This window comes from Galleria mellonella, unplaced genomic scaffold, assembly GCF_026898425.1.
Source record: "Galleria mellonella isolate WM207_F2 unplaced genomic scaffold, CSIRO_AGI_GalMel_v1 utg83, whole genome shotgun sequence".
NCBI classification, from domain to species: domain Eukaryota; kingdom Metazoa; phylum Arthropoda; class Insecta; order Lepidoptera; family Pyralidae; genus Galleria; species Galleria mellonella.
Window position 1 is genome coordinate 5327924 of NW_026442162.1, and position 22078 is coordinate 5350001.

Consider the following 22078-nt stretch of genomic DNA (forward strand, 5'->3'; position numbering starts at 1 on the left):
AAAGCAGGTCAGTTAGCCCATCCTGACGAATTCAACTAGAATTGACCACGATTGTTTCCAGGGGGAACAACGTGAAGGTCGACCTGACAGGGTATATTGCTTGTAATGGAGCTATTTGACTCCATTACTAACAATCTCTTTCCCCCTGGGACTAGTAGTAGATAGTGTGGTATCAGGTTGAACTCCATGTGGTCATCGTGCTGAAAATTTCAAGTGTATTCATCACGATGGGCTAACTGACCTGCCTTTTCATTCTCACCTATCATCTCTCATTGGTACCCTGTTAACACAGGCGGGAATACCACTCCATTATCATCCATAAAAAATACATAATCTGTATTTTTTTATACTTAGCATACTTAACAATCTTAGCATGTCTTTTTTTATGCAACTTACAATGGCAAACAAGCTGACGGTCCACCTGATGGTAAGTGGTCTTATCTCAATTGATCATTAAAAAATACAATAGTCAAATAATTAAACTATAATAAGTACCTAAATAAATTAACATTAGAAATATTTTTGTTCCAGTAATTTTTATTTTGGCACTGATACTCTAATTTCGACAAAAAACTACGACTGTTAATATATGTAAAGTATAAAAAATTTATACTCAAATTATATATTTTATAACATATAGGTTATCTGCTGAAAATCGTAAACATTCTTGATGCAAAATACTTTGGCGTATTTAGGTTTTTTTTTTTGATGAGTGAAAATGGAATGGTAACCCCGCCTACGCTAACGGGATACGTTGGCGGAATACGGAATTAATTATGATAGTTTCCAGAGAGAACCGCGAGGAGGTCGACCTGACTGGGTATATTGCTAGCAATGGGATTCTTAGTGCCCTAGTGATGGGCAATCCCTTTCCGCCCGCGTATTTAGGTTAAATGGATAATATTGGAATGACATCGCGTTGAACACGACCATCTAGCTTGTAAAGTATGAGGGTGAACTCCCCGTCGATGGCGAGCCGTACGATGGTAGAAAGTGGCTGTGGGCATCATATAAGAACAATTCCTCTGAGCACAATCTAGGGTAGGCACTATATATAATAATAAAACTCACGAAATATCAAATAATTTATATATTTAAAATTATCTAATAATATTCACTTAGAACTAGTTAAAACTGGACATAACCAGTTCAATCCGATTCTGAGATATCACTGCCATATTGTTCCCGATACTGCTCTGTGTCTTCATCTTGGCCATAATAAAACCCATCATCACTATCATCTTTATAGCCATTATTGTCATCCAATTCCTTGATCTTCGCTGAATGGACAAGACCTCTACTATTGGCCAGATCAGGATCTTCGGATAGGACCTTAGCTTTGTACTTAGCGTATGCCGCCCCATACCTTTTGACATCTTCATTAAAAATATCCGGTGGCTCATCATATATTTTATCTTCACCCGTGTCACTGGACAGATCGTCGTCTGCAATCAAAAGGTAATCTTAGGTTCGATTGTAAAATTGGTAAAACTCTTGACGTACTCACAGCACATTTTGCTGAATTAGATGTTATTACACGGATATCCACTGCTGAACATAAGCTTCCACCTATCGGGGGGTTTTGGCAGTAGTTGCCACGCTTGGCAGGCTGATTGGCAACCGCAGTTAGGCTTTGAAGATGTTTTAAAACGGACGCTGCTACCCATCCCTCACCCTCCCTTAGTCGCCTCTTACGACACCCACGGAAAAGTGGTGGCCTATTCTATGCCAAGACCACACGAGAAGCGAAAGTCCATATCACTGGTTGATTAGAATTATTCTGTTTAATTCCGCTATCATTAGATAGATAGATACTCTTTATTGTTTCCTCCAAAAGATTACAATAGTAAATTTATTATAAATATAAATAATTACAAGAAATAATCACAATGAGAAAACAATGGGCGACCTTATCGTTAAGAGCGATCTCTTCCAGGCAACCTTTGGATGGAGAGGAGTAATTATAAACAATTTGGTGGGAGGCACGAAGAAAAATTTTGTTAATTCTAAATATGGGAGATGTGATACATATAATAATATAAATATTATCCCTACGCATGTGTTAATAGTAGTATGCTACTATTATTAGTAGAAGTTCTACAACCTTCCATATTAATCATCAATCACCGACCGTTATACAGTCAACACACATGTTGCGACACGTGTTTTACTAAAACACTAAGGCATCTTTAGGTTATTATTAGTACGCATGCTAATTATAGCGGAATTAAACAAAATAATCAACTAATCAGTACTTACAGCAATCAGCAGGGTAATTTGCTATTGTTGAATTGGGACCAAATGGCAACCAATTCAAATAAGCTCGAAATAGATGTCACACATGCCTTTTTTATATTTAGAATGGCAAAACAAACTGACGGCCCGCCTGACGGAAAGTAGTAACCGTCGTCTATAGACATGGACAGTATCATGATCTCAGGCATTGTCATTTCTGAGAATGACGGTGTCAAGCCTTTGTACTCTGTAACTCCATTGCCAGATCCTTCAAACCGAAACAGCCATACAAGCTGCTTCACGGGGGAAACACGGATGGGACAGAAAAACAACTTTCATACAAAGTATGATTTGAATGCCAAATCAATTGTGACGAAAAACACATTACAAATTGGAGATATTGGAGAAAGGTCAAATAAGAAGTATCCGAAATTGACAAGCCTACATGAAAAGAAGAGATGTATACTGTAGAGAAAATTAAGAAGGTACGTGAGAATAAAATAAAAATGGCAACCTGTAGATTTTTTATAATAATTAGAAACAATTTCGCTACTTCATGCACGAGACAGAACGAGACAGCAACGTGCAGCATCTTCTTTCCCATATACAAAATAACGAAACCTTATCAATTAGCGTTTGTTTGCTACTTATCTAAGGAGCTTATCTATTTTAATATACCTATTTATTACTCCTAAAAAGTAAAATAGGAAAAAAGACCTCCGCAAATGCTCACGGAAACACATAAAATTTCTTTATCTATGGTAAGTCAACTATTTACCTAGATCACACCTTTCTACTGCTCTAATCATGTCTTCTTCATCTATACTGCTAGGCTCTGAATCGGGATAGTCATTCCGCCAATTGTTTTCATCATTTGAGTCGTCTTCGTCATCATCATTGTCTGTGGAGGGACTCCGTCGTCCGTTGTCACGGTGCGATCCAAATATTAAATCTGTTTCATAATCTTCTATACTGGAAAACATAAGTGATAAATAAAAATAAATTAAATGTACAATACTGATGTTATTATATGCATTACTTAGGATAATAAGGTCCTAGGTATGATTTAAAACTTCGCCGTGTAGGTCTCGGCATAGAATGGGTCACCCCTTCCTTTCCCGTGGGTGTCGTAAGAGGCAACTAAAGGAGCTTACGGGGAAAGAATGGGCGGCAGCGTCCCTTTTAAAATATCTGTGAAAACCTAACAGCTGTTGCCACCCACCTGCCAAGCGTGGCAATTACTAGCCAAATTATAGCCGTTATGGGGAAGACTTATGTTCAGCAATGGACAGTTATTATTATTAAAAAAAAAATAGCTGAAATAATAATAATATGATTTTAAATTATGTATGATTAAAGTAATTCAGAAAAGACTTTTTTAATTAATTAAATTATCTTAGATCTGTGGCTTGCAAATATATGCTGAGTATATATAGGGTATATCGCTAGTAATAGGGCTGTTAGAAGTTATTACTAACAATCCCTTCCCTCCAATGACAATGGGCTGGTCACATAGCTTGAAGAACTGATAACTGATGGATAAACGGAATGTAGGAAAACCACTAGAAAGCGTAACAACCTCAAACCACTAGGAGTCAGTGGTTACAGGTAGCACAGGATCATTCCTTAAGGCTGTCTATGAAGAAGACCTAAGTTCAGCAATGGATGGATAATGGCTGTAATGATGATGATGATGAAAAACATCACCACTGGGAATGCCATACAAACTTAATGGTAACTAGAACTTATGAATGGTACAGAATATAATATACTATTTAGCCCATGATATGCCTCTTGCATAAATAGCTGGCAACGGCATTCATACCCTACAGACCAAAATATAAAAATAAAACCAACAAAATGCTATGAGAAAAAAATTCAGTATTAAGTAATAGAAATTGTAAATAGCAAAAAATATGTATGACTTAAAATCATTACAAATGTGAAAGTGAACTTGTTTGTTGCCTCTTAGCACCTTAACAACTTAATTAATCACTATGAAATTTGGTATACAAATACTATATCGGATAGAGAAGGACATGGGCTACTTTTATCCCAGTCATGCATATGAAGTCAGAAATAAAAGCTAGTCTTAAATAAAGTAGAATAAATAACACTTCCTACCGAGGTTTTCCCTACAGTATGACAATATCTTCAGAGGCTGCAACATACACATCACACCCCTAATGTTGCAGGTGTCCATAGACTACAGTAACCATTTACCATCAGACAGGCTGTATGCCACCTTTGTGGTTTATAAAAACTAACTTACCTAACAATATTATCCAACATTGAAACATCAAAATCTTGCTTTGCTGCTATGTACAAATCATATGCATACTTCACATCATTTTCCTTAGTATCTGCTTTTTCTAAGTCGACCAAATGATAAAGTTGGTCACTATCTACATTATTGTTTTCTTTCAATCCTCTACTGCAATTGACTACCTCATATCGACTCTGGCTGGACACATCTTTTCTTTCTTTTCTAATTTTGTCTATGATCTCACTGACGTCGTGTGTTGGTTTCAATTTCACATCACTTTTTGGTGTTATGTCTTTTACATTGATTGGTTCCTGTGAATTTTAGAAATCGAGACTTAGATCACAGATCTAGGGAAAACATAAAAACTTTGTTTTGGTTACATAAATTAGGAAATATACCTATTTTTCTATACATATTTTAAATAAATAATGTATACAAATAGCCACAGAGTAGATTCAAGATATTTATGACAAAACAATATATAAGGGCAAAAATTCATAATGAAAATATGATGAGTGTAATAAAAATGTAATTACAGTAATTTTAATAAATTATTCTCCATAACTTTAAAACTTTATTCAACAAAATACACATTTTTATTGCATTAAAGACCTAAAAGTATCCATTAACCTTACTTTGAGAAGGATATATAGTGAGAGTTTGTTTTAATTTAATGATGATTATTTTTTTTTTTTTATTTTTTATACTAATCGACGATACATATATATAATGTAAAAATTTAGTTATGTAGTTTATATAATATTTATTAATGTGATTGCTGTGCCCTTCCAGGGTTCATGTTTGATTCTATACTTTTAGTAAATTAAGACCAATATTGTTACAACATGTAATAGCAATAAATAAATGAATAAATGAGTTAATATATACTTTTTTAGTTAAACATGGTTTAGCAGCATACACATATTTTAATTGTGGAAATTCATTGGTTGGTCTGATATAGGACTGATTAGGGTTAGTGAAGTTTCATTCATAGGTGTCGTAAGAGGCGACTAAGACAAATTCATGGTCAAGGAATGAACAGCAACATCTCTAATAACATAAATATAAAGCAAATAATAATAAATATAATATATATAAAGCATCATCAAAGCCTAACTGCAGTTGCCAACCCATCTGTTAAGCGTAGCAATTACCGACAAACTCCTCCAAAAAGGAGGCCTATGTTCAACAGAGAACAATTAACGGCTGATATAGTGATGGCTGGCAAAAAAGTAATAAGGTTATATAGAAAAAAATACAATTAATCGGCTTCAATTGGATAAACAGACTTACATGCGGCAATGAGTATAATAAAAATGCAATTAAACAAATGAATTACCTGAGTATTTACAGTGCCTCTGAATACAAATAAAGAGGGTGATAATTCTTCTGTTTGTGTTTTCATACGCTTGCACATGATCACCAGAGCATCTTGAGGATTATCTTCTAATCTACGCTTAACTCTTAATACAGTAGATGTCGTCATTTTAATAAATCTCAGCACTTACCTATTATAAATTTATTAAAATTATAAAAAATATATATGTATATATATAAACAAAGCAGGTAAAAGAATGACAAATAACAGGAAAATCTTCAGACATAGTCTGTCTAAACTGTGGAGGGAAATCAAACATAAGTCTATAATTACATAGAAGTGCCAATGTTGACATTGACAGTTAATATGTCTATTATTAGTGTCAATGTCTTTCAACCCAAAATTAGTGATTCATAATCTCGACTTAAACAACAAGTCGAGAACTCGCGTTTTGACACGGGTCAACTATCTTCTTTCAAATATTGTCGGTAAATCAGTAGGTTTTACCTAAAATGTAATATAAATTGATTAATGAAATAAAACGATAATATGGATAATAAAATTTACGCAATTAAATATGTAGTTTATATTATATATAACACATTAGTATACTTACATTTTTTGAAGAATTTTGTCAATAATTGCCAATTACTGACAAAATAATAATGAAGGGGGGGGGGGGGGGGGGACCAACCGCATTTAGGCTTTGGTGGCATTTTAGAAGGCACTTTACCATCCCTTAACCATTGAACTTCCTTAACCGTCTTTTACGACATCCTCGGAAGAGATTTATTTGGTTAAAAATTAATATATTGATACGATATTGGGAGTAAACTTTTACAATTAAATTATTAATCATAATTTATTTAAATCTAAGTCATAATATTAATAGATTGGGGGGAAAGGGATTGTTAGTAATGGAGACTAAAAATCCAATTGCTAGCAATATTTCCACCAGATCGACCTCTTCGTAGTTCCCCCTGGAAAGTATCATGGTTAATTCCTGATGAATTCATCATGATGGGCTAACTAGCCTGTTATTTATTTTCATCAATCACTCTTCATTGGTGCTCTCCCAGCGTATCCCGTTAGCGCAGGCGGGGATACCATTCCATTATCATCCAACAAAAAAAAATTATAGATTAAATCAAATAAAAATAGTGAATAGCAACCCTAGTTCGTTTTGTATTTTCTTTTACAATGCTATTTTGTATATTCGTTTTATGTGTGTATTCTACTTCAATATTTCTAATCTGTGGTTGTATTGTTGTGTAGTTTATGTGTCATAAACTTCATTTCTGATTTTGTGTCCTTAGTTCACAACTACGACTGATGAAATAGTGATGATTTTATTTAGTTAACCTCCAGTTCAATCACCTTAGTGGCAAGTACTTTACACTGTACTATTCGTGGTCAGAAACAGAAAGTATCACTAATTAGATAAGGAGGTCAGAAATTTTCATACAAAAACGCAATAAACAGTAATTGTGTGATAATATTAAGTAAATATGGATAATAACTTAAAGAATTTTAATGCAATGGGCAACGACGACTGGAGAACGCCCAACTTTCGACAAGGCGTTGTGACCAAAATGTAAGTGTTTCATCTGATTGTTTTTTAATTTAATAGAATGTGAAATGATCTTAGTTGGTAGAACCTATCTCAAGCATAGATGCTGTTTTTGGATATTACTAATATATAGCATAATAGTATGCAAAGGCAGGAGTGTTCTCTAATCATCTGTCTGGTTTTGGAGTAAGGATATACGTATTATACACCAGTATCTCCTTCACAATTGCAGTGTCTCTTTTCCCCTTTTCCCCATTAACACTTTATTCTCATTCTATCAAATTCCTTTACTCTCTTCCAAAGACTTTATTTTTTCTTAATACTTTCCTTCATACTGTATGTGATGGATACCACCAACAAATGCATTAACTATGGGGTTGACGTCAGGCAAGTGACTGGTCATTAAACTAAACTTTAAAACCTTGAATAAGATAAATGTAAATGATAATAATATAATAATGTACAAAGTGAAATAAAAATCACTTGTGTATCTACTAATTTAATTCAGGTTTGGCGTTATGGAATAGCACTACAGGTTTATTCAAATTACTTTTTTTTTCAGAGAGGATGTTATCCAGAGGTCTGGAATGCAAGTGGCACGTAATAGTAGTGAAATGGAGAACCATGTGTTTTCTAAGGCTAAAACTAGAGAAGAGTATATGAACATGATTGCCAAACTTATACTTCACGTTCGGGAAATGTGTAAGCTTTAACTGTATTTTTTAATAAGATTAAATAAGTATATAATACAGTGAACACTCTATATTAGTAACATTCTTTATAAATTATTTATTCTACATAGCTTAGTTAGTAAAAAAATAAGTAAAAATATTTTCCAGAAGGTAAGTATTTTTATACTCCTATTCTCTCCTATAAGCAACTTTTCCCAATAAGATTTCTTTTTATTGTTTTTTTTTTTTATTTTACTGTATTTTTCTCACTGCATCTCACATGTTACAGTATAAATATAATAAATGAACAATATTATCATTAATTTTCAAAGTTTTAGCAAAGTTTCATAACTATAGCAAATATATAAATTATATTTTTTTTAATAATAATAAACAAGAGAATATTTTTTTTATACATATTTTAAATCTGTGGAATATATATTTTTTATAAAATTCCATATTCAATCTTTATTTGTACTTTTGATTTATTATATTTTTCTTCAATATTAAATTGTCTTTATTCAAATATACTTGTTTACTACATAATTGTTTTAAATTATCATCTTTTATGATTCTACTTCTAGGTTTGGAATGTTGTTGCTTATTAAAATTGTTTGCTTATTCATTATAATTACAATGAAGGAAAATTGTACAAATAAACATGATGATAGGATAAATACTAGTTCAGTTTTGACATTATTATCTGTTATCCTTGCAGCCATGCAATCAAAGCCAAACCAAGGAGGTCCTTCTATGCAGGGAGGTAACCAGAACCAAGCAAACTCTCAAGTGCAAAATCAACAAGGCCAAGGTCAGCAAGGTCCCAGCAATCAGTCTGGCATGACCACAGATCCAATCAATGCCTTGCAGAATTTAGCATCTCAGGGCTCCAGAAATCAGATGATGAACATGGGTCCACAAGGACAGATGCAGCAGCAGGGAGTTATGGGCCCAAATCCAGGGATGGGCATGCAACCTCAGATGGGGCAGCAAGGCCCCATAGTGTCCCAAGGGGGGCCTCAGGCTCAAACAGCTACTAACCTACTCCAAACAATGACACAAAGACCTCAAATGAATATGCAGATGCAGAGCAAATTGGGTGGGAATATGGGTATGGTTCCAAATCAGGGGCAAATGGGGAATAACATGGTTGGCGGTATGGTTGGTATGGGAAATCCTATGGGGAATCAGCTGCAGAACCAGTTGTCCGGGCCAGGTATTCAGGGACAGATGATGCCAAATATGTCGATGTCAAATAGTATGCAGGTGCCAATGAGTGCAGCTAACACTATGGGAGGACAAATGCCCTGTAATCAGGTGAATGGGGGTATGGGAGGACAGATGGCGCCCAATGCGATGCAAGGACAGATGGCAGGACAAATGGGTGAGTTTCTTACAGTATGGTTAGGTTAGGTTATGGTTTTTAGAATAGTCTACATGGTGTTAAATATTTTAAGGGATGGCCAAGTAGACCATGCTCACAACAAAAAAATTCTGATGTATTCTATGATGCAAGCTAAGTTTAAATCTTTAGTTTTTTCATCATTTTAAATATAACAGTAAGTGGATTCAAGCTACACAACATGTTTTATTTCGTACTATTAATATTTAGAACATATTACTACTGTTTTTTGTTTAAAAATTATATACTAATTTTGTTATGAAGTTTTTTTAAACAATATATTAAATTATCGTAATTATTTGCAGTTGGTGGCATGGGCAACAATCAAATTGTTGGTATGAATATGTTACATATGCAAAATCGGGTGCAGAACAAGCAAGAGGTCGTTGGCGGTATGCTCAGCGGATACACACAAGCCAGGGCTCCGCCCCCTAATCAGTTCCTAAGGCAGAGCCCTTCACCATCAGCGCCCTCTCCTAATATGGGCGGACCTAGTCCCGTATCTATGGGTGAGTTCTGTTTTTAAAAATTGTATGGAAAATGTACTGTTATGTTTTAAATTATATAGACGAGGGACCAGAGCTTTATGATTCTGTATAGAATAGTATGTGCTTGGCTAAGGAAAGTATTTATACAGCCTTATTATGCCTTTTTTAATGGAATAGAAGTGCATTATGGGTACACATTTGTTCAGCACCAGTGAATACCTGGCAAAGTTCTAAAGAGGATTAATAAGAAATGACATGGTCAGATTAGATGTCTTTGGGAGGGGGACATTGTGAAGGTCGACTCGATAAGCTGTATTGCTAGCAATAGGGTCATTGGAGTCTCTATGAACAATCTTCCCTAATTTCTAGTCTTTTTTTTTATACAACTTAGAATGGCAAATAAGCTGACGGCCCACCTGATGGATAGTGGTAACCGTCGCTTATAGACATGAGCAGTACCATGGACATAACAGAGTATACTGTTTCGCCCACAACCCCCCATGCGTTGCCATTCTTCTCAGGTGTTATCCCTGTACTGTAAATTCACCTAAAATTACTGTTAGATTCAGAATGTTGTTATCTGCTGAGAAGAATCCGCAAGAATCTCAACAGTTACTCCTTTCAAACTATTATATATACAAGATAATTTTACATCTGTATGGGTACTGTAGGGTAAGCAGGGTAGCTAATGGCAAAATCGCCCCAATGGTAAGTTGTCATAAGGAATTGTTTCGTTTCTTATGGAGGAGATCTGTGTTCAGCAGTGGACAGTAACTGCTGATATGATGACGATGGGTACTGTGGCTATAATGGAAAATAAACAAGTAAACATAAGCAGACCTGTCCCCACAAGTAGCAACCCAGCCCTCCACGCCCCCACCAGTCTGGACCTTATATTTAGCATGACTTGCTTCAAGTTACCTAACTACTAGTAACTAATGGATTAGGGACAAACACTCCCACTGTTGTCAAGAAACCTTTTCTTGCAGACAATGTATTTTTTTAGAGATACAAAAGTCGATTGCTTGGGTACCTCTGTCCCATTCGTGTTTCAACAGTGAAGCAGTTGTGTTTCCATGGCTGTGTTTCGGTTTGAAGGGTGGGATATGGCGTGAATTTACTGGGTACAGAGGAATAACACCCGAGTCCTCAGGAATGGCAACGCATGGGGGGTGTCTTGGGCGAAACAGTATACTCTGTTATGTCCATGGTACTGCTCATGTCTATAGGTGACGGATACCACTTTCCATCAGATGAGCCATCAGCTTTGCCATTCTAAGTTGTATAAAAAAAAAATTTTGGATGATAATGGAATGGTAACTCCGCCTGCGTTATAGGTATATACGCTGGCGGGGCACCAGTGCAAGATGATAGGTGAGAATGAAACGGCAAGTCAGTTACCCCATCGTGACGAATACACCTAGAATTCAGCACGATGGTTCCCAGAGGGAACCACGAGGAGGTCGACCTAACAAGGTATATTGCGAGCAATGGGACTGGTAGTCCGCATTATTCACAATCCTTTCCCCCCAAGCAGGTTAGTTTTTTTTAATGGTTGATAATGGAATGGTAAACCCGCTCGCGTTGACGGTAAATGCTGGCGGAGTACCAGTGAGGGATGATAGATGAGAAAGAAAAGGCAGGTCAGTTAGCCCATGGTTATGAATAGACCGGAAATTCAGCATGATGGTTTTAAGAGGGGACCACGAGGAGGTCGGCCTAACAAAGTATATTGCAGGTAAGTCATCATGATCAATTCAACAACTATTAGTCCAAGGAGAATCGCGTGGAAGTCGATTGACATGGCTAGCTAATAAGAGAGCCAAACAACATTCGTGTTACAACCGTGAAGCAGTTGTGTTTGCATGGCTGTGTTTCGGTTTGAAGGGTGGGATATAGCGTGAATTTACATGGTACAGAGGAATAACACCTGAGTCCTCAGGAATGGCTACGCATGGGGGTGTCATGGGCGAAACAGTATACTATGTTATGTCCATGGTACTGCTCATGTGTATAGGCCACGGTTACCACTTTCTATCAGGTGGACCGTCAGCTTGTTTGCCATTCTAAGTTGTATAAAAAAAAATCCCCCCTCCCCCCACCGTGTTGTACCTCCTCCCGACAACGTGTTGTACCAGAATAAAATATTTATTAACCAGTTTCAGGATATAATATGTTTGTGTGTGTGTGGCAGGCGTGATGGGCGGCTCGAGCACGATGCCGTCGCCGATGTCGCTGGGCGCGCTGGGCTCGTGCGGCGGCGTGGGCGGCGTGGGCAGCCCCTCGCCCTCCGCGCCACAGCACCTGCCGCACCACGTCGCGCCGCACCAAAGGTTACTCTCACTGCCATACTTATTTCTTTTTGCTAGGCACTGTGACATCAATACCTTGACTCGCAGAAACCTTAAAACCCGAAACAGCATACAAACAAGCTATTTGATGGTAGAGTTAACAGTTAAACAGAAGTTTCTATCGTCATCATCATTTCCGCCATTATCCGTCCACTGCTGGACATAGCCTCGCCCCCCCCCCCCCCCATAGACTGCCATAAGGAACGGTCATGGAGGTTACCATTTTATCATCATCATATCACATATTGACACTGAATTGTCATTAGTTTGCTATTGCCAATAGTTGCCACGCTTGGCAGGCGGGTTGGCAATTGCGATCAGGCTTTGGTGAAGTTTTGAGAGGGACGCTGCTGCCTGCTGCCTAGACCGTTAAATGCTCTTAGTCGCCTCTTACGACACCCACGGAAAAGAAAGGAGTGGCTTATTTTATGCTTGAATCACACGACAAAAGATGTTTCTATAGGCTTTATTAATTACTTTATGGGATGATATGATGATATACGTATGATTTATATTGCAGTCATACCCATTTGCATTTTTGTTTTATTTTGTTAAAAGAGGGACTGGCTGTAAACCGACGCTGTGTTTTTAGCCAGTGTCCCAGTGCAATGTGCACAGTTACACACATTGCACTGAGACACTTTCAATTTTTGAAGAAATTGAAGGCTCACACCTTTCGTACCAAAAAGCTTTAAAAAATGAAATAAAAAATTCTCGCCTTTTTGCACATTTTTATTGCAAACAGTGTTTAAAATATGTAAATTTAATTAGAAAAATCAATTAGTAATATTTTCTGAATTTTTTGAAAAAAAAATTTTTTTTATATACAAAAATTTGATCGAGTAAAACAAAGAAAAGGCTGAATGGATTAAATTGAAACTTTGTGGGGTTTTTGTAAATATATTGAGCTGTAAAAAGCATATTTAACATAAGGGATTTCCTCAATATTTTTGATTAAGCGCTTCACATTGCAAGTTATCTGCAAACAAGTTGTCTGACAAGAAACAAGTTATCTGGTGAATATGTCAAATTTTTATTTTCAAAACCGTAGAGGTAAAAAAAAACAAAAAAATATTAAACTTTTTATCAGTAGTTTTTTTTCAAAATTACCTATAAAAAAATTGAATGAAATGTTTTTAGATTTTAGACTCAAAAACTAGGCACTCGGAGCTACAATTTGCTTTTTTTAATGTCTCTACGATGATTTTTCTCCAAGTTACAACTTATTGCAAATCACCTACAAATTTGATTTTTTTTTTTGATCCCTTAATTTTTTCCATTAGTGTAGATGGCGCTCTAATCCTGTAAATGTTACTTCTTAACTGTTAAAGGGAATACCCGATTCTTGTATGATTTTTTTTACACAATCAACAAGTTCACCCTCGCTTTTGCCGTTTTCTTGGACTCCAAAAATTACCAAATTATTCATTCGTTTTTCTTTTTTAATTATTTTAAGTTTTTGTTCTAAATATGTTACTTTAATTTTCAAATATTTATTTTCCTCAATTAGCGTATTTAATTTTACATCTTATGCCACCATAACGTTTTTTTATAACTGCTATGGTAATTGTATAAGTTATTTGATTTAATTTTCAAGTTTTGTTAGTAGTAACTTCAAAATGTTTTGGTCCATTTTTGAGCGTTTATGTCAATTTAGGGTAATTTAAATTATGGTCACACTAATAGGCAAGATTTTTTTTTTATGTTAGCAACACTAATCCAATTGTTAATTCTCACAAGTCACCTGTCACACCTGTTTGATGTATGTTTTTCTCGATAATTTGTGGGTAGGTAAGCACTCACTTGATTGAAAACGCTTGATTTGCACTTCAAAGGTTATGAGGACAAATTAATAATTGAAGTTTTCTCGCATAAGTTTGATCACTTCTTGATTGTAATTGCTAGTGATTATTGTGTTAAGTGATTAATTTTATAAATATTTTGCGGAGCTCACTAACGTACGTGTTTTCGATTAGTAACCGAAACCGGGATTCTATTTAGAAAATGTAAAATAAAATAATAAAATTTACAAATTTTGTTCTACCAGAGGCGTCGGTATGGGTATGGTGGCGTCTCCGTCCTCCTCACTGAACACTCCCGTCGGTGCTGGCGTGGCGTCCCCTAGCGGCGAAGAAGCGGCTTACAAAGATAAAGTCCGACAGTTGTCCAAGTATATCGAACCTCTGCGCAGGATGGTGCATCGGATGGTCAGCGAAGGAGAGAGTGAGTTTCACACGTTAATTACAGTCATATAATAATTAAGGATAACATCCTTACATACCGTCAAACTCAACAAATCTATACATATAAATAAAATTGGAGTGTCTGTTGGTAATATTAAAATAACCGTTTTTTACTACATATATATGAATATATATACGGGACATACACCAAAATAAAGTAAAATGTCTGTCTGTTTGTTCTGGCTAATCTCTAAAATGGCTTTAATATTGTTATAAATTATTTAAAAAAAAAGATATCCTCTACTTAGATAAGTATAGCCGAAGTCAGATGGGGTTGCTAGTTTCATATACGTTCTTAACATGTCTTATGCACGCATATCAGTTGATTTTTTAAACAACTTGATATTAGGGGTCGATAATATATAGTAATTAATATCTATGTATTTTAGATACAATATCTATTTATTTGCCTAATAATGGATATACATAAATATCTGACCATTTATATAAAATCAACATTCTATATGTAGCACTAAATATTTAGGTGAACTAATATTATACTATGTAATGAGGGTTGAGCGCTGTTGTCTGAGATACAGGTTTTATAACCTAGTTCAGACACAGATGTTTAAACTGATCCAATTGTACAAATGAATTCGTACCTACTTTTACTGTAATTTCCAGTGCTGAGTTTGTTACAATCATGGTTATGCAACAAAGTTATTATTATTACTTAGTATATACATTATTTTGTTTTGTGTAAATTCCATGGACTCCGTTTATAGTCCTTTATAAAAATCTTATATTAAATATTGTTTTTTTTTTTTTAATAGATGTGGAGAAGTTAACAAAGATGAAGAATCTGCTGGACATCCTGTCTAACCCAAACAAGAGAATGCCTCTGGAGACGTTAATCAAATGCGAGGTGGTGCTGGAGAAGCTGGATTTCAGGCGAGGTGAGGGCGTCGGCGTTGGTATGCCTTCTACTGGGAAGGTAAGTGATAATTGAAATACTAATATTACCATATTAGTCATTAACTTTCCATTGCTGAACATTGGCTCCAGGAGGAACATAGTCATAGGAACATAGTTCTCTGAGTTAACAACCGCAGTATTAATAGGTAAATGGAAGTTTCCCTCATCATCATATCAGCTGTTTTTTTGTTTGTTTTATGGGTGATAATGAAATGGTAACCCCACCCGCGCTATCGGTATACACCGGCGGGGCACCAGTGAAGGATGATCGGTGAGGATGAAGCAGGTCAGTTAGCCCATCGTGACGAATTCATCAAGAATTGTTCACGATGGTTTCCAGAGGGAACCACATGGAGGACGACCTGATAGGGCGTATTGCTAGCAATGGGGCTGTCAAGCTCCATTACTAACAATCCCTTTCCCTCCTCATATCAGCGGTTAACTGTCCGCTGCTGAATATAGGTTTCCCTTATAAGGAGGGGGGGGGGGAGTATTGCCAGTAGTTTTCATGCTTGGTTGTCGGGTTAACGACCGCAGTTAGGCTTTGGTGATGGTTTAACAGGGGTGCTGTCTGCCCATCCCTCTACCATGAAGTTCTCTTAGCCTCCTCTTACGACAACCATGAGAAAGGAAGGCATGACCCATTCTGTGCTGGGACCACACTACTTTATTTTCTAATATTATAAATTATGAAATGAATTTATTTGTTTGTTTGTTACTTTTTACCATCTTAACGGCTCAACCAAACATCATAGAATTTTATAATGGCAAACAAGCTGACGGCTCACCGGATGGAAAGTGGTAACCATCGCCTATAGACATGAGCAGTATCATGGATATAACAGAGTATACTGTTTCGCCGATGATACATAAAAGTTTACATTGTACCTAATTGTTACAGGAGCAAATATTCAATCCTCTTCTAGAGGTAGTGAACAACTGCCTCCAGTCTCCGCTGTCCAACCACACGCTGAAACGCACTTTCGGCTCCACGCTCGATGCTCTCAACGGCCCCGAGATCAAGTTAGTAACAATTATTATCACGCCTAGTGCTTATGTGTTGGAGGGACAAGAGATTGTTAATAATGGGGATAAGTAGCCCCATTGCCAGCAATATACATTTACATGGTGCTGCTCGTGTCTATAGGCGACGGTTACCACTTTCCATCAGGTTGGCCGTCAGCTTGTTTGCCATTTTAAGTTGTATAAAAAAAAAAAGGTTTCTAATGTGATGTCGTAAGTATAAACAATTTTTTACGCTTACACTGCAAATGCTGAGTGAACCCTACGAGATAGATCAAATTCCTTCCTCTTGAATCACTCTATCTATTAAAAAAATCTGTTGTGTAGTTTTGAAGATCTAGGCATGAATAGGGACAGACAGACGGGAAGCAATTTTGTTTTATACTATGTAGTATGTATGAGTATGGATATATATGGATTGGTAGTTGGGCCTTTTCTAATTGTATAATTGTTAGTTAGTGTACATTGACGCTTATCTGTGAGAGCTGTATACACCTTTAATTGATGTGTTCATATGGCCTTAAGCTTGGTAGTGAGGAGTGAGATGTTTTTGTTCAAACTTAGATTTATGCATTTTGTAATAGTAGTTTTTTCTCTTTTACTTACTAATAACATTGTATATTGTCTGCTTAATTGTTGTGAGCATATTGTTGGTGTGTCTTTTAGAAATAAATAAAATAAAAATAAAATGTATATGTATGAGTGATCCAATAAATAAATAATTAATATACATCTCTATTTTGGCAGAAATTTGCCGCCACCTTACATACCGCCAAAGGTAGAAGAGCCAACCATGGACATTCCAGACGTGCTGCAGGGTGAAATAGCCAGGCTCGACTCCAGGTTTAAGGTAACTTTTTTTTTTTTTTAATATAATTTGAAGAATTAACTTTGAACAACCAGAGGGAGATTTTGTACAAAAGTCGATTGCTTGGATACCTCTGACCCATTCGTGTTTCAGCCGTAAGGCAGTTGTGTTTGCACGGCTGTGTTTCGGTTTGAAGGGTGGGATGTGGCAGTGAATTTACTGGGTACAGAGGAATAACACCCGAGTCCTCAGGAATGGCAACGCATGGGGGGTATCATGGGCGAAACAGTGCACTCTGTTATGTCCATGGTGCTGTTTACATCTAAAGGTGACGGTGAGCTATGAGCTCGTTTGCATGAAAAAGTCGTCCGGAACGTGGTAATAATAGGGTGTGTTGCGGGGGGCAGGTGTCGCTGGAGACGATGCAGCTGGCGGGCGGCGGCGGCGCCGTGTCGCTGGTGGCGGCGCTGGACGACGCGCGGCTGCCGTGCGTGCCGCCGCTGCACGTGGAGGTGCCGCGCCGCTACCCGGCCGCGCCGCCCGCGCGCCGCCGCCGCGCCGCGCCGCACGCGCAGCACGCGCGCCGCGCCCGCCGCGCCCGCCGCACGCCTTCCTCGCGCGCCTCGACCGCGCCATGGACGCGCGCCTCGCCAGGTCACATGAACAATACAACCTTACAATTTATAGCTTCAAACAATTACAACTTGTCCATATAAGAAGCCAATAACAGGTTTTCACTGGCTTAGCGATATAAATTTGTCGTGGCTAAAGTAATTATAAAATTTTGAAGGAAATAAAAATAAAAAACTACACTATAGTATATCATAACAATAGTTACTAGATTGTGTGTGTGTGTGTGTGTGTGTGTGCGTGCGTGCGTGTGTGCATGCGTGCGGCGTGCGTGCGTGCGTGCATGCGTGCGTGCGTCCGTCCATGTATGTGTGTGTTCACATCATTAAATGGGTATATGTATATATATATATATATATATATATATATATATATATCAATGGATATGACAAAATAAAATTAAAGGTTTTGAAGAAATATTTTAGAAAGTTTTTTTTTATAAGTTTGTTTTGAAGAGTATTTAAAAAGATCCACTTCTTTAAAAAACTTATTATAAAAGCTTATTTTCTTTATGGATAATAATGGAATGGTAGCCCCGCCTGCACTAACGGTATACGCTGGTGGGGCACCAGTGACAGATGATAGGTGAAGATGAAAGCAGGCCAGTTACCCCATCGCAAAGAATTCTACGAGAATTAACCACGATGGTTTCCAGTGGAGACCGCATAGAGGTCGACCTTATAGAGTACATTGCTAGCAATGAGACCCCATTACTAATAATCCCTTTCCCCCAATATATCGCCTATTGGCAACTAGCTATCGACCCCGACTTCACGTTAATACGAAGCAGACGAATCGGAATACTGACTTTGTATTTAAAAAAAATGGAATAATTCCTTATAATATTTTTTTTTAATTCGACATTTATTCATATCCATATACATCAGCTCAGTAAATTGACAATTATTAACTAATTTATTATTTTGGACGTTACTATTCAAATCCGGCTCGAAGGACCAAAAACTTTTGTGACACCTTGATCCTTTGGTGGATTGAAAATACATTTGTTATCAAAAATGTGTGCAAGCTGTGTACATTTAAATTTTATACAAAAATGAATGTAGAAATGCGTGGAGATTAAAATAAATATTTTTTTACAGTCTACCAAAGAACTGCTCGTTGGGTCAGTTGCTGGACGCGTGGGAGATGAGCGTGAGGCAGGCGTGTGCGCCCGCGCCGCCCAACTACGTACCCGTCCACTCGCTCGGGCTTTGAGCTGCCCGATCTCTGAACTCGCTGTATGTATAGTCACTTAATTAACGAATCTACACTAGATTTTTCGTGTAGATCGTGATCGTTTGTTCGGGTTGTGAGTGACCCCACGTCACGTGGTTGCTTCCTTGGACTAACTGATCCCAGACTACCTACTAATTCGCTCGTTCACTCAGAATGCAGCCCCTTATAAGATCGATCGCTTGGTCGAGTACTAAACTTGTATTGCATGTATAGATACTAAGTGGACAGAACTGACTGATATAAGTATGTAACTCAGAGTGACTAGAAAAGGGCCAGTATTATTGACCAAGAAATTTTTTTTTTTTTTATATATAACTTAGAATGTCAAATAAGCTGACGGCCCACCTGATGTAAAGTGGTAACCGTCGCCTATAGACATGAGCAGTACCATGGACATAACAGAGTATACTGTTTCGCCCATGATACCCCCCATGCGTTGCCATTCCTGAGGACTCAGGTGTTATTCCTCTGTACCCAGTAAATTCACGCCATATCCCACCCTTCAAACCGAAACACAGCCATGCAAACACAACTGCTTCACGGTTGCAACACGAATGGGACAGAGGTACCCAAGCAATCGTCTTTTGTACAAAGTCTCCCTCTGGTGGACACATTTACTTGTACATACATAACCTGTACTCGAACAGTTTATCCAACTGTTATTTCTTGTATTCTGTTGAATGACAACCGGTTATTTTTGGTTAAAATTACTGTCCCTTTAAAACATGAGTCCATTAATCTTCGACTTCAGTCTTTTGTGACGTCACGTTCTGGATTATGTGGTGAGTGAAAAACTCAGAAAAACTGTCTTTTTAGTATTTTTTTTTTGTGATTTTTTTTTTAATATTAAGATCTGGATTGTTTAACATACGTTCCTTTAATACAAGGAATGTGTTAAATCTTTTTATTTTTTTGTATAATATTTTAATACATTCTGTTACCTTGTCGTTGTGCTAAAAACTTTTGTCTATGGATATTGTAATATGAAACTTTGATATTGTAATCGTGGACTCCTCTGAATAGTTGTTAATTTTAAATGTTTAAAATGGATCAGCGAATGTGATATTTGTCTGTGATAGTTTATGAAAATTAACAATTTCGAAAAATCTGTTGTAAAAATAAAAGTCGTACATTGTGATATGAACTGTACCATTTTGTAACCTGGTAGCCTTCAACATCGTCATATCAGCCTTTAACTGTCCACTGCTGAACATAAGCCTCCTCCTTGGGGGTTTTGCCAGTAGTTGCCACGCTTGGCAGGCGGATTGGCAACTGCAGTTAAGCTTTGAAGACATTTTAAGAGGGACGCTGCTGCTCATCTGTCGTCCTCCCTTAGTCGCCTCTTACGACACCCACGCGAAAGGAAGGGGTGGCCTATTCTATGCCGGGACCACACGGCGACCACCATATAGTAAAACCGTGAAGCAGTTGTGTTTGCATGGCTGTGTTTCGGTTTGAACGGTAGGATATGGCGTGAATTTACTGGGTACAGAGGAATAACACCTGAGTCCTCAGGAATGGCAACGCATGGGGGGTATCATGGGCGAAACAGTATACTCTGTTATGTCCATGGTACTGCTCATGTCTATAGGCGACGGTTACCACTCTCCATCAGGTGGGCCGTCAGCTTGTTTGCCATTCTAAGTTGTATAGAAAAAGAAACCTTATAGTTGTTATTTTATAACTTTGACATTTTATGATAAGATAAGATTTTATAACTTGACTATTTTGTTTTTGGACGACTTATTTAGCTACTCTATGTTTTTTTTTTAACTCCCAATACTGGGAGGCTTAAGTTCAGCAGTGGACAGTTAACGGCTGATTTGAATGGATAGACGAATCATTTTATCACCTTGTCCGTTAGTTCTTTTGTTCGACAATCACACCTCTATCATCTAAAATTACCTGCATTCTAGCAAAATAAATTCATTTCATTTCATTTCATTTCATGATTGTATGATGTTGAATGATGTATTACGATTTATTTTTAATTGTGCATAGTTTAGATTATTTAATACTAGGTACGGAACATTATAAGTTTTAAAATAAAAAAAGCATGTTTTATAATGTCAAATATGGACTGTATTAAATTAATTTTGTATATTTTGTCAGATGGAGATCCTAGATTTTTTATTTAAATGAATATTGTCTAGTATAGCTTTAGTTAGAAGTAAGTGAATTGAAACGTTATGTGAATAAATTGTAGATACATTGAAAAAATGTTTTTTATTTATTTATTTATTTGTGAAAGGAAAATCAAGATTTATTTAAATAAAAAATAACGAATAATGAAGTCACTTATACGTTTTCACCAATAGACGCAATATACAAAATTTGACAGTGCTTGCTTAAGGTAAATAACCCATAGCAGCCGAAGCGGCCAGCCGTTCAGGCCCTCTCTACAGGCCGCAGGAGAGAGGAGATGGACACGGACCAAGGTCCAACGTCCCACTCCGGCGATCAGGGCGGCTAGCCGCCGTTCGCCAAAGGGCTGGGGTGGCGACCGCGGAGGCGGTCCCACCCCAATCAACACGGCCCTGGGAAGTCGCGCTTCCCATTGAAGAGTAGCCGGGCACTTAACATCAGGTGCCTGCTCCATATTTTGAGTCGGGGTCCGCAAGCCGATGTGGGCCAACGCCGTTGGGGCTCGGTGGACTTCGAAAGGGAACCCGGGTCCCCGACACTTTAGCGCGGCGAGTGATGCCGTGATGGTTTTAGCCGGTAGGAGCCCGGCAGTACCCATACGCTTCCCCCGGGGCATATGGGTCTGCATGATGTATTTCCCCACGATAAAAAAAAAAGGCAAATAACCCAAAGAGTATAGAATTATTTACTTCAGGCACCCACACACGTGAGGGTGCTCCACACAGACATGCATACTACATATAATATAGTGAACAATATAATATAAAACAAATGTGC

The 22078-nt window shown here is 37.3% G+C and overlaps 2 protein-coding genes across 2 annotated transcripts; one reads left to right on the forward strand and one right to left on the reverse strand.

Moving 5' to 3' along the window:
• Positions 1–1075: 1075 nt before the first annotated feature.
• LOC113516695 (probable RNA polymerase II nuclear localization protein SLC7A6OS) lies at positions 1076–6121 on the reverse strand. Its single transcript, XM_052901969.1, has 4 exons — positions 5841–6121; positions 4508–4812; positions 3014–3207; positions 1076–1445 (listed from the first exon to the last, which is right to left on the reverse strand). The coding sequence occupies exons 1-4, from the start codon at positions 5985–5987 to the stop codon at positions 1150–1152; spliced, it is 942 nt and encodes a 313-aa protein (XP_052757929.1). The 5' UTR covers positions 5988–6121; the 3' UTR covers positions 1076–1149.
• A 937-nt stretch (positions 6122–7058) lies between these two features.
• Positions 7059–19962, forward strand: LOC113513708 (mediator of RNA polymerase II transcription subunit 15). The gene is given in 12 exon segments (XM_052901937.1): positions 7059–7413; positions 7952–8091; positions 8779–9444; positions 9768–9971; positions 12145–12283; positions 14349–14524; positions 15318–15478; positions 16361–16482; positions 17230–17332; positions 17698–17844; positions 17847–17944; positions 19021–19962. Coding segments are annotated over 12 exon segments (2157 nt in total). The 5' UTR covers positions 7059–7327; the 3' UTR covers positions 19136–19962.
• The last annotated feature ends 2116 nt before the right edge of the window (positions 19963–22078 follow it).

What these genes read in the sequence shown, in the direction of transcription:
- LOC113516695 (XM_052901969.1), bottom strand. Translation starts at nt 5,987, where the DNA reads ATGACGACATCTACTGTATTAAGAGTTAAGCGTAGATTAGAAGATAAT. An exon ending in ATGTTGGATAATATTGTTAG is followed by an intron (nt 3,208 to 4,507) that starts GTAAGTTAGTTT and finishes TATGTTTTCCAG; the next exon opens with TATAGAAGATTATGAAACAG. An exon ending in AGTAGAAAGGTGTGATCTAG is followed by an intron (nt 1,446 to 3,013) that starts GTAAATAGTTGA and finishes TTTTGATTGCAG; the next exon opens with ACGACGATCTGTCCAGTGAC.